This window comes from Brassica oleracea, chromosome C2, assembly GCF_000695525.1.
Source record: "Brassica oleracea var. oleracea cultivar TO1000 chromosome C2, BOL, whole genome shotgun sequence".
Lineage (NCBI taxonomy): Eukaryota > Viridiplantae > Streptophyta > Magnoliopsida > Brassicales > Brassicaceae > Brassica > Brassica oleracea.
Window position 1 is genome coordinate 28,814,111 of NC_027749.1, and position 12,211 is coordinate 28,826,321.

The 12,211-nt window shown below is 41.0% G+C and overlaps 1 protein-coding gene across 1 annotated transcript; it reads left to right on the forward strand.

Moving 5' to 3' along the window:
* The first annotated feature begins 8,481 nt into the window (after positions 1-8,481).
* Positions 8,482-11,127, forward strand: LOC106327165 (exocyst complex component SEC15B). Its single transcript, XM_013765238.1, has one exon. The coding sequence runs from the start codon at positions 8,561-8,563 to the stop codon at positions 10,943-10,945; it is 2,385 nt and encodes a 794-aa protein (XP_013620692.1). The 5' UTR covers positions 8,482-8,560; the 3' UTR covers positions 10,946-11,127.
* The last annotated feature ends 1,084 nt before the right edge of the window (positions 11,128-12,211 follow it).

The following is a 12,211-nucleotide window of genomic DNA, read 5'->3' on the forward strand; positions in this document are numbered from 1 at the left end:
TGGCTAATCCACTACTAGTTATTTATTCTTCCACCATTGAGTGCTTATTGCTTTTGTTTCCTTTAAATACACCATGTATGTTACACAATTAAACACACAATTCAATACAAACATTTCTTTCATTCTCTCAATCTCACAAATCCTCTCATTCTCTTAAATTCTCAAATTTCTCTTCTCTCTCAAATACTTACGGTTACTTCACTCCTTTTTATTTTGTTCGTGTGCTTCATCACGGTTAAAACACTTAGAAGCTCTCATAATCCCACAAATTATCACATCCAGCTTAGCATAGGCGCTTCTCTATTCCGGCGAAGCAAGAGTGGACGACAACTTTGAGGCCTCTGTACACCGAGCGAGGCGAACAAGGTCATCCTCAGTCATAGATAGAAGACCATCAGTGGGGAGGCAAATTCCCAATGCTTCGACCCTTGGGCCCAGAGCTCGACCTGAAGCGGCTCCGATGAAACAGCCTTAGTTGATTGAGGTCGCTTACATTTAGAAGTAATGAATTCATTCTGCCACCCAGAGTTTAGAGAAACAAGAGATTCTCGTACAGTAGCAGAAGTATCCTCTCCAGAGTCATGGATCGATACTAAAGGAGTCTTCTCCGCAGCACCGCTCCCTGATGGAAATCTGGCAGTTCAAAACGACGACCTCGTAGATAACCGCCTTCTAGCCTACCAGAGGAACACGAGTGCAAAGAAGGGGTTGCATCATCTCCCAAAGCCAAAGGACGAGTTAATATACTTTTGCAGCTTTCTGGATCGCTGGAGCTATACCCTCTCCGCATGGAAGCATAAACACAGCTCGAATACGAGCTCGGTCGAATGATGAACAGTGAGGACGACATCACGAAGAACGCCGATCAGTCCGCGAAGCTTGGCGGACATAGGGGAACTCCCCAAATGTACTAAAAAGAAAAGAAAAATCAAGAGGTGTTAACAAACTATCTAAGCTAAGAAGGAGAATCGAGCAGATAGACAAACAAGAAAGGAACTTACCTATATCGTCGACCCATCTTCGCGGAAGCTTAGAGAAATCGAAGTTTCCCATGGACGCTTGATCAATCTTAAAAACGAAAAGTTTCTCTCGCCACTTTTCATCTCGTTATGGAACCCCTTCTATGATTTGACGACCCGTACGAGGAGACATAAGGAAAGTTCCCGGGTTCTGATTGTTCTGCTTCATCAAACAGAGGTGGAAAAGTTCATCAAGACCAAATAACAAACCTTCTTGCCGAGCCCAAACTATGAGTGCTAAGAGATGTCTAAGAAAATTAGGACCCATATGAGTAAACGATAAACCAAGCTCCGCAAGCACATCAAGGATAGGCTCCGTAATCAGGAAAGAAAGGCCGCAAGTCTCAAAAAAGTAAGATAGGCTCCACAGTACCCTCCACGAACAGTTTCAGACGTCGAAGCTAGTTCAAACTTGACTGCGCGATCAACACCATGCATCTTATACAAATTCTTGAGATGAACGTTTGTAATGGTTGGAAGAGGAAAAGAGAACGATTTTGTCATTTTGAAGAAAACTCAACAATCAAAAACCAAAAATCGTAGAGATAAAGAGATAAAGAAAGAGAATCTGAACCGAGAGGATGAAACTAAGATCTTGTTGGCTATTTAAAGACCACAACGGCTACAAACGACTCTATCGCTACAATCGAGAAAATTAATGATTAGCTAGGATTCGCCCTAGGATAATACATATAGCCGTTGGGACCAAAAAAGAAAAAAAACAAAAAAAAAAACGTGCGAGATAAAAGGTAGAAACGCGCGAGATAAAAGGTAGCCAGAAATCACATTTAAATCGGATTTCATCCAGGTCTGGATCGAATGCTCGCCTCTTTATTTTCTTAGCTGAAAAGAAAGAGACTGGAGGACAAATGTTGGATCCAATTTTGGTCAAGTCATGGGCTGATAAAAGAGACGAGCCCAACAAGGAGTGAAAGGGATTGCAGCGCAGAACCGACATTCGAATTTGAGATCCCAAAGAACCAGGGAGATCGTTGAGAAGATCTCGGAGTAGTGCGACTATAAGAAGGAGGCAAGATCGAGATGAAAAGACACGTGAAACCCTAGAGAGAGACCTACATACACCGACCTCACTATAGCTCGTTTTAGTTAATTTCTTGTACTCAATCTCAATTATAGCCTCGATCTTATTCCCTTATTGTATTCAACCCTACTTAATCAATAAAATTCCATTTTCGTCGACCGGAATCTGATTAAATAGTAGTGTTCTAAGGATATCGTTGCCCACTCCCTTTTTCTTCCCTAGTTTTTACATTCCAACACTATCAAATACTTAGTGTGGGTTTTAGGATCCTCACTTACCATACCAATAAAGTGGCAAAAAGAAAGAAGAGTGAGGGGAGTTGCTATGTCTGAAGAAATTTTTAGTTTATCTTCCAAGTTGATCATGTTTGCTTGATGTGCAAGAGAAAGGAGTTCAAACTTATAATGAGCGGGCTCTGGTTGGATGGAGAATCCACCAGATGATTATCTCAAGTATATAACTATGGGTTTAGATGAGCAAGATTTCTTTAAAATACTATACTCCTCCTGCTCTGGTGACGCTAGAGGAAATGATAGGGGAGGTAAAATTAGTTGTGTTCGATCTGTCGAAACCCATCACGCAACCATTTATCAGGGTTCAAGTTCGCTTCAATGTGGCGAAAGTTCTTAACATGGATGGAGGTAAAACGCATACTATCCACTTCGACTACGAAAAGTTGCAGAAACACTGCTTTACCTGCAAGAGATTGAACCATGAAAAAAATATTTTTCCTTTGGCGGTGAAACAAAGACTATTGCTTAGAAAAACAAAGTGGTTGCAAATCTATATCACAATGATCCCTTGTTTGGAGTGTTGGAAGAAGAGCAAATAGGGTTCTAGAGAAAATGAGAAGTTTCCTAATTTCTCACACGGGTGAAGTTTTAGCGATAAAGGTTGACAAAGTAAAGATATCAGTGAGAGAAGCAGAGAGGGATCTCATCGCGCAAAGGACAGTGTGGACACTGGAATCAGTGCCGCTGCGCCGGTCATAACAACAGAGCTGAACAAAGGCAAAGGTCTGGTGTTTGACTATTGAGACATAGAGATTGAAAGATGCAACTGGGATCTTAATGTCTACCCGAACAAATTCATGGCTGCATCAATGAAAGCGAGCAGAAACATGTATGCCTTAATCGTACCTCTGAGTAACATCACGGACTCAAATAAACTCGGAGGGAAATTTTCAAGGCATGTTGTCTGACAGTCCAATCTTTCGGGCTGGTTTCTTGGAACCTAGCTCTTCCGGGACAATTAGAAAACGAGTTCCAGTCAGAAGAAGACCTTCAGGAGTGCAAAGACATAGAAATCAGTTGGCACTTAATGTAGAGGATGGAGTTCAGAGTTGTGTGAGATGAGAAGGGAAACAAGAAGTTGGGTCAAAAAGAGGAAGAAGACAAGTCAAGGAGCATAGGATGTCTCCACCAACAAGGCCAAATTCCTTAAGGTGATCCCAAATGAGGGATTGCCCTCTTCCCAAAGAGCATTAAGAGTTAGAATTTTCAAAGATTGGAGCGGCCTCAACACTTGACAATTCAGAGACTGATGAAAATGCGTCAAAATCTTTTCCCGAAGATTTTATTTTTGATGGAAACAAAAAATTGTCGGAATTTGTTGGTTGGTTTGCAAGTTTGGTTGGGTTATGATGGTGTTTTTACTATTAATTTTGTTGGTTTGGGTAGAGGATTAACCCTTTTGTGGGAAAAAACATAAAAATTGATGTTAAATTTGCAAATAAGAATATCACTGACTGTTTTGTTCAGTTCAGTTTGGTGAGTTCACCTTATGTATATATAGAGAACCATCAACTGAAGGTCGTGATGTGGTGTAGGAGAGACCATGCAATAAGGTCACCCATAACACGTCTCTCCCACTCAGCTGATGGGATTGTGTCAGGAAGGAACCTTGGTGCATTATAGGAGACTTTAATGAAATATTAAACAATGGCAAAAAACCAGGTGGGCCAAGAAGCCATGAGGCCTCCTTCAAACCTTTCTCTAAAATGTTGCACTGCCGTGAGATAGAAGAGTTCAACAGCTGGAGACAGGTTTACTTGAGGTGGTAAGAGATGAAAAAATGGATTCAATGTTGTCTGGATCGAATCTTTGGAAATAAAGCTTGGTCCGAATTATTCTCGGATACTAATCAAACTTTTTTAGAGAAAAGAGGATCTGATAATAGGCCAGTTTGGCTTAGATTATATGCTTCTCGGGAACCACTCAAAGGCCTGTTTCGATTTGATAAGAGGTTCTTTCGTCAGCCGGACGTCATAAAAGAAATTGAGAAGGCATGGATAGAAGAAACAGGAATGGAAATGGCAAAGTGTCTGCAAAAATAAAAAAATGCTGGACGGCGTTGAGCAGATGGAAGAGAAAGAGGCAATTCAATGCAAAAGACAAGATCAACTTAATCCAACAAAGATTGGAAAGTCTTGTGACTACCCATGTCGTTTCATGATAGAGATTGTTCAGAAAGAGTTGATGAATGCATACAAGGAAGAGGAAATGTTTTGGCGTCAAAAAAGTCGTGACAAGTGGTTAGTGTTCGGGGATCGAAGTTCTAAATTTTTTCATGGTTATGTCAAAACCAACCAATCCAGGAATCACATTACGAAACTAAAGGATAAGAACAATCAAGATCAATGGTCAGATGGGGCTAAAGTTGAGATAGTTATGGATTACTTCACTGATCTTTTCAAGTCTTCCAAACTGAGTCCCTATGAGCCAACGTTCGAGAGCTTTACTCCAAAAATTTCAGATGCAATGAACAACTCTTTATCGAGAGGAGTCTCCAAAAAGGAAATGAAAGAAATGATCTTCTCCATTAACGCAGACATTGCACTGGGTCCTAATGGCATGACTGGAGCCTTCTTCAGTAGTATTGGGGATCAATTGGAGAAAAAGTTACGAAAGAAATACATGAAGTCTTTGATAAAATGGGGATGCCTAAGAAATGGAACCTCAACTACTTGTGCTTACTATCGAAAGTATCACAACCAGAGCACATGATTGATCTGAGGCCGATAAGCCTTTGTTCGGTGCTATATAAAACAGTATCCAAGATACTTGTTAAAAGGCTTCAATCATTCCTAAAATCCCTGGTGTTAGTAAATCAGTCAGCCTTCATAAGCAAGAGAAATATTTCTGATAACATTGTCATCGAAAGAATTCTTGGCGGTTAAGACTGATATGTCTAAGGCATACGATCGTGTGGAATGGAGCTATTTGAGGAATCTAATGCAAGAACTTGGCTTTGATCAGAAATAGATTAAGTTGGTTATGATGTGCATGACTTCAGTCACCTTTGCAGTTTTAATGAACGACCAACCTTTTAGGTTGATAACTCCACAACGGGGTATTGGACAAGGCGATCCATTTTTCCCGTTTCTGTTTGTATTATGCACTGAGAGGCTAACTCATTTGCTGAATGTTGTTGAAAGAAATGGCTTGTTTAATAGTCTGCAGTTCTCGGTGGAATGTCATGCAATTCATCATTTACTATTTACGGACGACAGCATGTTCAGGTGCAAAGCTTCTCCGGATCAGGCCTTGGTTCTTCATCGAATTTTGCAATATTATGGAGCAACGACAGGTCAGAACATAAATCTACAAAAGTCCTCCATCTCCTTTGGTGAGAAAGTGGTAGATGAAGTGAGAAGAGAGATTCATAGCATTATGGGAAGTGTCAACGAAGGTAGTGCAAGCAAATTTCTAAGACTTCCAGAGTGTTTCTCAGGATCTAAAGTGGAGCTGTTATCATACATTAAGGACATAACACAAGGAAGATTAGACAGCTGATACCTTCAACATTTATCTCAGGGATGAAAAGAGGTCTTACTGAAATCAACAACTGGAGGGATCCCTGTTTTTGCCATGTCTTGCTTCCGGTTACCAAAGTCCTTAATATAAATCTTATCTAGTGTGATGGCGGATTATCTATGGGTACTGACACACATAAGAAGAAAATTCATTGAATATTTTGGGGGAAGATGTGTTTGCCGAAAAAATTTGAAGGGATGGTTTTGGAGGTCTTGAGAGTTTCAATCAAGCCTTATTGGCTAAACAAGCATGGAAAAAATTAAATCAACCTCACTGCTTGTTGTCTCGGTTCCTAAAGAGTAGGTACTTCAACAATGGAGAATTCTTAGAAGCGTCAACGGAGGGACAGACCATCCTTTGCTTGGAAAAATCTGATGTTTGGTCAAGATTTACTAAAAAAAAGGACTGAGCCATAGGATAGAAAATGGAAAAAAATACAAGAGTATGGCTAGACAAGTGGGTTGATTATCCGGAGGAAGGACTCAGAGCACCATGGATCAAAATGAGTGGTTCAATGTAAACTTAATGGTGGATTCGCTCATTGATTCAGAAACAAAAAAGATGGAATGTCTTTAGCCTAGCTGAGGTCTTTGTGCAAGGAGATGTTGAGTTAATTTTGCGGAACCAACCAATGGTGGAGAAATCGGATTATTTCACTTGGATGTACAATAAAAGTGGTCAACTTACAGTGAAATCTGCGTATTGGCTCGCCTCTACTGTGAAAGCGGAGAAAAACCTTCTAGAAGTATTCATGCTTCCATCCCTTAGTGCCTTGAAAGAGAAAGTATGGAAAGTTCAAACGGTTTCAAAGATAAGAATTTTTCTCTCGAAATCGATGAGGATGCTCTCTCAACGGCTGACTTGATCAATGCTAGAGGTATGAAAGTAGACCAACGATGTCAAACGTGTGGGGGAGAGGATGAATCAATTAATCATATATTGTTTGAATGCTCTTATGCAAGGCAAGTATGGGATGTATCTACCACTCCTAACCCGAAAAGTGAGTTGATGATGTTTCTGTTTTTGTTAACTAAAACTTTCTACCCAATCTGAGGGCTCTCAAACATTTGAGTGATGAACACAAAATAGTATGGCTTTGGCTCCTTTCGAATCTCTGGAAAAGAAGTAATGAGATGTTATTTAAAGAGAGATGTTACAACGATGTGGAACTGGTCCAAAATGCGAATCAAGAGGCAAATGAGTGGTTTGTGGCGCAATTGGTGAATGAATAATGCTCAAGAGCAGAGATGTCAACGCATCCTTCAACCCAGCGCAAATGGATTCCACTGGAATCAGATTGGGTGATGTATAATGTTGGATTGGAGTATTCCAAAAGCAAAGGTCTAATAGGGGGAGTGTGGATGTTAAGAAATGAAAAAGGAATGGTTCTTTGTCACAATAGAAGAACTTTTTCAGGGATCAATATATGGGAAGATGCAAAGTTTGTGGCTATGATGTGGGCTCTTGAAAGCATGAGGAGCCAAAGACAATCAAAAATCATTTTTGCAGGGAAATTTAAAGATTTATTCGGAGCCACGGTACGACCGCAAGCGTGGCCATCCTTCTTTAATTCCTTTCCAATAGATCTAAGATGGAAAAGAAATTGTGAGGGATCAAAGATTGGAACTATTGGTGGTAACTAGAGAAGCAAATAGAGAAACTTTTTTCACTGTCTAAAGTGTCACAAAGTATAGATTGATAAACTCTTATGTGGCGAGAAGTCATCCTTCTTAGCTGTTTGAGTTTTTTGCTAATGAAACTCGTGGTCTTTGACTGGTTTCTCAAGAAAAAAGGTAGATGAAAGGCCGAGTTTGATTGAGATTAGAAAAAAATGCTTCATTTGTTTTGTCTAGTTTCTTGTGTAACTCTGTTTTTTGGTGTACGGAGGAATGTAGTTGTTGGCCGGTTGTAGTTGATGGTAACAATGTTAGTCCCAGTATATATATAATGAAATAAACAAGACGGAGAAAAAAACTGAATAACATAAATTTGGCAGGATATTTATACATCTGTGTGTAAAAAAGAAATTCAGTTTTCATTTTTTTTTGGCAATTTTATCGAATAGTCTTTTTCAAGTTTTTGTCACAGAAATAGATTTCAAAAACTAAAATGACCAAAATAACATTTTTTTTATTTTGAAAATTTTAAATTTATTTTATTTTTTTTAATTTAAAATCTTATCCCCAAAACCTCACTCCTCAGCTCTAAACCCTAAACTCTAAACCCTATATCCTAAATCTTAAACTCTAAACCTCACCCCTTTGACTCTAAACCCTAATGTCTAGATTAATTAATCCTATGGGTATAAGTATATATTTATTTTTTTTGATAAAAAATTTAAATTTATTTTGGTCATTTTTATTTTTAAAGTTTATATTTGTGAAAAAAAAAGTTTAGGTATAAATTTTTTTTTTTTTTGTAAATTAGTCTTTATTTATTAATGACATAGTTTACAATCTAGACCGCGTGATATCACGCACATAAAAGACGCGTTAGACAAATATTCAGCCGAAAGTCAGAGAAACCACTCCGAGATTGAAAAGACGAAAAGACCCTCATGTTCATGAGTCGCGCCGCTTCTAGAGCGATGCCATTTTGGTCAAACCACATTGCACACACCAAATCAATTGGTAGTCCAAATCCAAAACTCCTCCTGCCCCCCTCCTCCTTCGCTGTACGCAATAATGCATTCACCGAAACCACGGCGCAAACCGGGTCCCACAACAGCCGGAGCGGACTCGGGGGAGAAGCTGGACGAACTCCTGATATCCTCCGCGATCTGTAACGGCGAGGATTTAGGACCGTTTGTGCGGAAAACGTTCGGGACGGGGAAACCAGAGACTCTCCTCCACCATCTCAAGTTGTTCGCTCGATCCAAAGAATCAGAGATCGAAGAAGTCTGCAAAGCTCACTATCAAGACTTCATCAACGCCGTTGACGATCTCAAGTCGCTTCTCTCCGATGTCGAATCTCTCAAATCCTCTCTCTCCGATTCCAATTCCAAGCTCCAATCCATCGCTGCCCCGCTCCTCTCGTCTCTCGATTCGCTCGTCGAGGCGCAGACCGTCTCAAGGAACGTCGATCTGGCGATTAGAGCCTTGACGCACTGCGTTCGTGTGATGGAGCTTGTCTCTCGAGCTAATCAGCATCTCCAGAGCGGGAGTTTCTACCTGGCGCTGAAGTGCGTGGACTCGATTGAGAGCGACTTCTTGGAGAAGACGCAGTCGTCCACTTTGAAGCGGATGCTGGAGAAGAGGATCCCTCAGATTCGAGGCTATGTCGAGAGGAAGGTGAGCAAGGAGTTAGGTGATTGGCTGGTGGAGATTCGCGTGGTGAGCCGGAATCTTGGTCAGTTAGCGATCGGTGAAGCTTCTGCTGCTCGTCAGCGAGAGGAGGAGCTTAGGATGAAGCAGAAGGAAGCAGAGGAGCAGAGCAGACTCAGTCTCCGCGACTGCGTCTACGCTCTAAAGGAAGAAGAAGACGATGATGAGTATGAGTCTGGCCTTGAAGGCAGTGATGCCTTTGATTTGACTCCGCTCTATAGAGCTTACCACATTCATCAGTCACTCTCGCTTGAAGATAGGTTCAAGCGTTACTACTTTGATAACAGGGAGCTTCAGCTTAAGTCTGACTCTCAGGTCTCTTCCATGACTCCGTTTCTCGAGTCTCATCAGACGTTTTTCGCGCAGATTGCTGGGTTTTTCATTGTCGAAGATAGGGTTTTGAGGACCGGAGGAGGGTTGATTTCGAGGCAGGAAGTTGAGTTTCTGTGGGATCTTGCTGTTGGTAACATGTGTGCTGTGTTGGAGGATCAGTTCTCTAGGATGCAGACGGCTAATCATCTCTTGTTGATTAAGGATTACGTGAGCTTGTTAGGGGTGAGTCTACGTAGGTATGGATACACTGTTGACGCCCTTCTCGAAGTGTTGAGCAAGCATAGGGACAAGTATCACGAGCTGTTGTTGTCTGATTGTCGTAAACAGATGATAGAAGCCTTGGCTGCAGATAAGTTTGAGCAGATGCTGATGAAGAAAGAGTATGAGTATTCCATGAATGTGCTCTCTTTCCAGTTGCAGACATCGGATATTGCGCCCGCGTTCCCTTACATTGCTCCGTTTTCAACCACAGTGCCGGATTGTTGCAGGATTGTGCGGTCTTTTATCGAGGATTCGGTTAGTTTCATGTCTCATGGAGGTCAGCTTGATTTCTATGATGTTGTTAAGAAGTATCTGGATAGGCTTCTAGGGGAAGTTCTCGACGAGGCTCTGTTGAAGCTGATTAACACATCGGTTCATGGAGTTTCTCAGGCGATGCAGGTTGCAGCAAACATGTCTGTGTTTGAGCGTGCTTGTGATTTCTTCTTCCGTCACGCTGCACAGCTCTCAGGAGTTCCGTTGAGAATGGCGGAGAGAGGTAGAAGACATTTCCCATTAACTAAATCCCAAAACGCTGCGGAAGATACACTCTCGGGATTGCTTAAGAAGAAGATAGACGGGTTCATGACATTGATCGAGAATGTGAACTGGACAAGCGACGATGTTCCACAAGGCGGGAACGAGTACATGAACGAAGTAATAATCTACTTAGAGACTTTGGTCTCCACCGCGCAACAGATATTACCTGCTAAAGTCCTGAAAAGGGTTTTGCGCGATGTCCTCGCTCACATCTCTGAGAGAATCGTCGGAACGTTATGTGGGGATATAGTGAAAAGACTGAGCATGGCTGCAATCAAAGGAGTTGATGTGGATATTCAGTTGCTGGAATCTTTTACAGAACAACTAAAGCCATTGCTCACGGACAGAGAAGCGAAAGAGATGAAAACAGCTTTTGTCGAGATGAGACAGTTGATAAACTTGCTTCTGAGTAGTCACCCTGAGAATTTTGTGAACCCTGTGATCAGAGAAAGAAGCTACAACGCTTTGGATTACAGGAAAGTAGCGGCGGTGTCTGAGAAACTCAGAGATCCATCAGATAGTATCTTCGGGACGTTTGGAACAAGAGGGTCGAGGCAAAACCCAAAGAACAAATCGTTAGACACGTTAATAAAGAGATTGAAGGATGTGAGCTGATGATGATGATGATTTGAGCACAAACACACACGATGCGTAAGATATGATTGTTTCTCTCCTTTGTTTTGTCTTTTGCCGTATTTCTTTGTTAAATATATGATTTGCTTAATACTACTTCATTGTTGATGATTCGTTGGTCTCTGAGTTAAAGGCAAATAAACGCAAAACTGTTTTCACCCCAAGATTTGTATCATTCCATTACTGGAACATGAGTTCGTTTGAGTATATTTTTAATCAGTTTTCAATAAAAATATGTCGATAGTTGAAATGATCAGAGAACCGACATAGGGGGGAATACATGTCTCATTAGTTCTCGGACTGCTGTGACAAGCAAGAGATTCAAACAACTAACCACTTCCAACACACTCTTCAACATGTCATTATTGTAGAAAGGAGGAACCACACATCATGAACATGGTCATGCCCTATTTGCCCATGCTCTCAATCAGAAAGGTACAAAAAAAAATTTGGCCACAGACAATACATATAAAAGAAAAAAAAAAGAAAAAAATGGTAATTTGTGTTATAAATAGAAGATAGAGAGATGGCGGAAGAAAAGGAAACATGGCTTCATTTTCCTTATAAATTTATGTTTTAGTAGTTTTCCTAAATCTAAATGGATTAGGATATGTACTCTTTCCATTTATATTTATCTTGTAATCCTTATATAAAGGAACTCCCATTGATCATTAATAAGTACACAGAAATATCCAGCCTCTAAACTCTCTAATTACAACACGTTATCAGTACGATAGACTCCCAAAACCCTGAGAAAGAAAATCACCAACCCCTAACCCTAACCTAAAATCTGTCACACATAAAACCTAAATCCGGCGCAACTTAAAATCGATCGATCTCTCAAACCCTGAGGAGACAGACGGCGATCCACATATCATCTTGAAGCCCTTGGCGAGACGAATCCATCAGCGCAAACAGTTCGTCGATCCGATCTCAGACGCGCCCTCACGCTCAGCTACAATACGCGTCGCCGTTTTACTTTTGGAACCCTAATCCGACTACCTCAGCACACATCCGCGACCAGACGCCAAACCGTCCGAGACAGCTCGCGACCGTTCCCAACTCGCGACCCGATAAGGAGCCAGTGTCCGTCCACGTGCAGATAGAGGTTCAGCTCACTTGGTGGTCCATTTCAACCCTACAAAATAAAGGTAATTCGAAATCTGAAAACAAGAATCGAATCTGGTTGTTTTGTAAAGATTGAAACCCTAAAATATAATCTCTAAAACTAAAAGCCATAGGTTAATA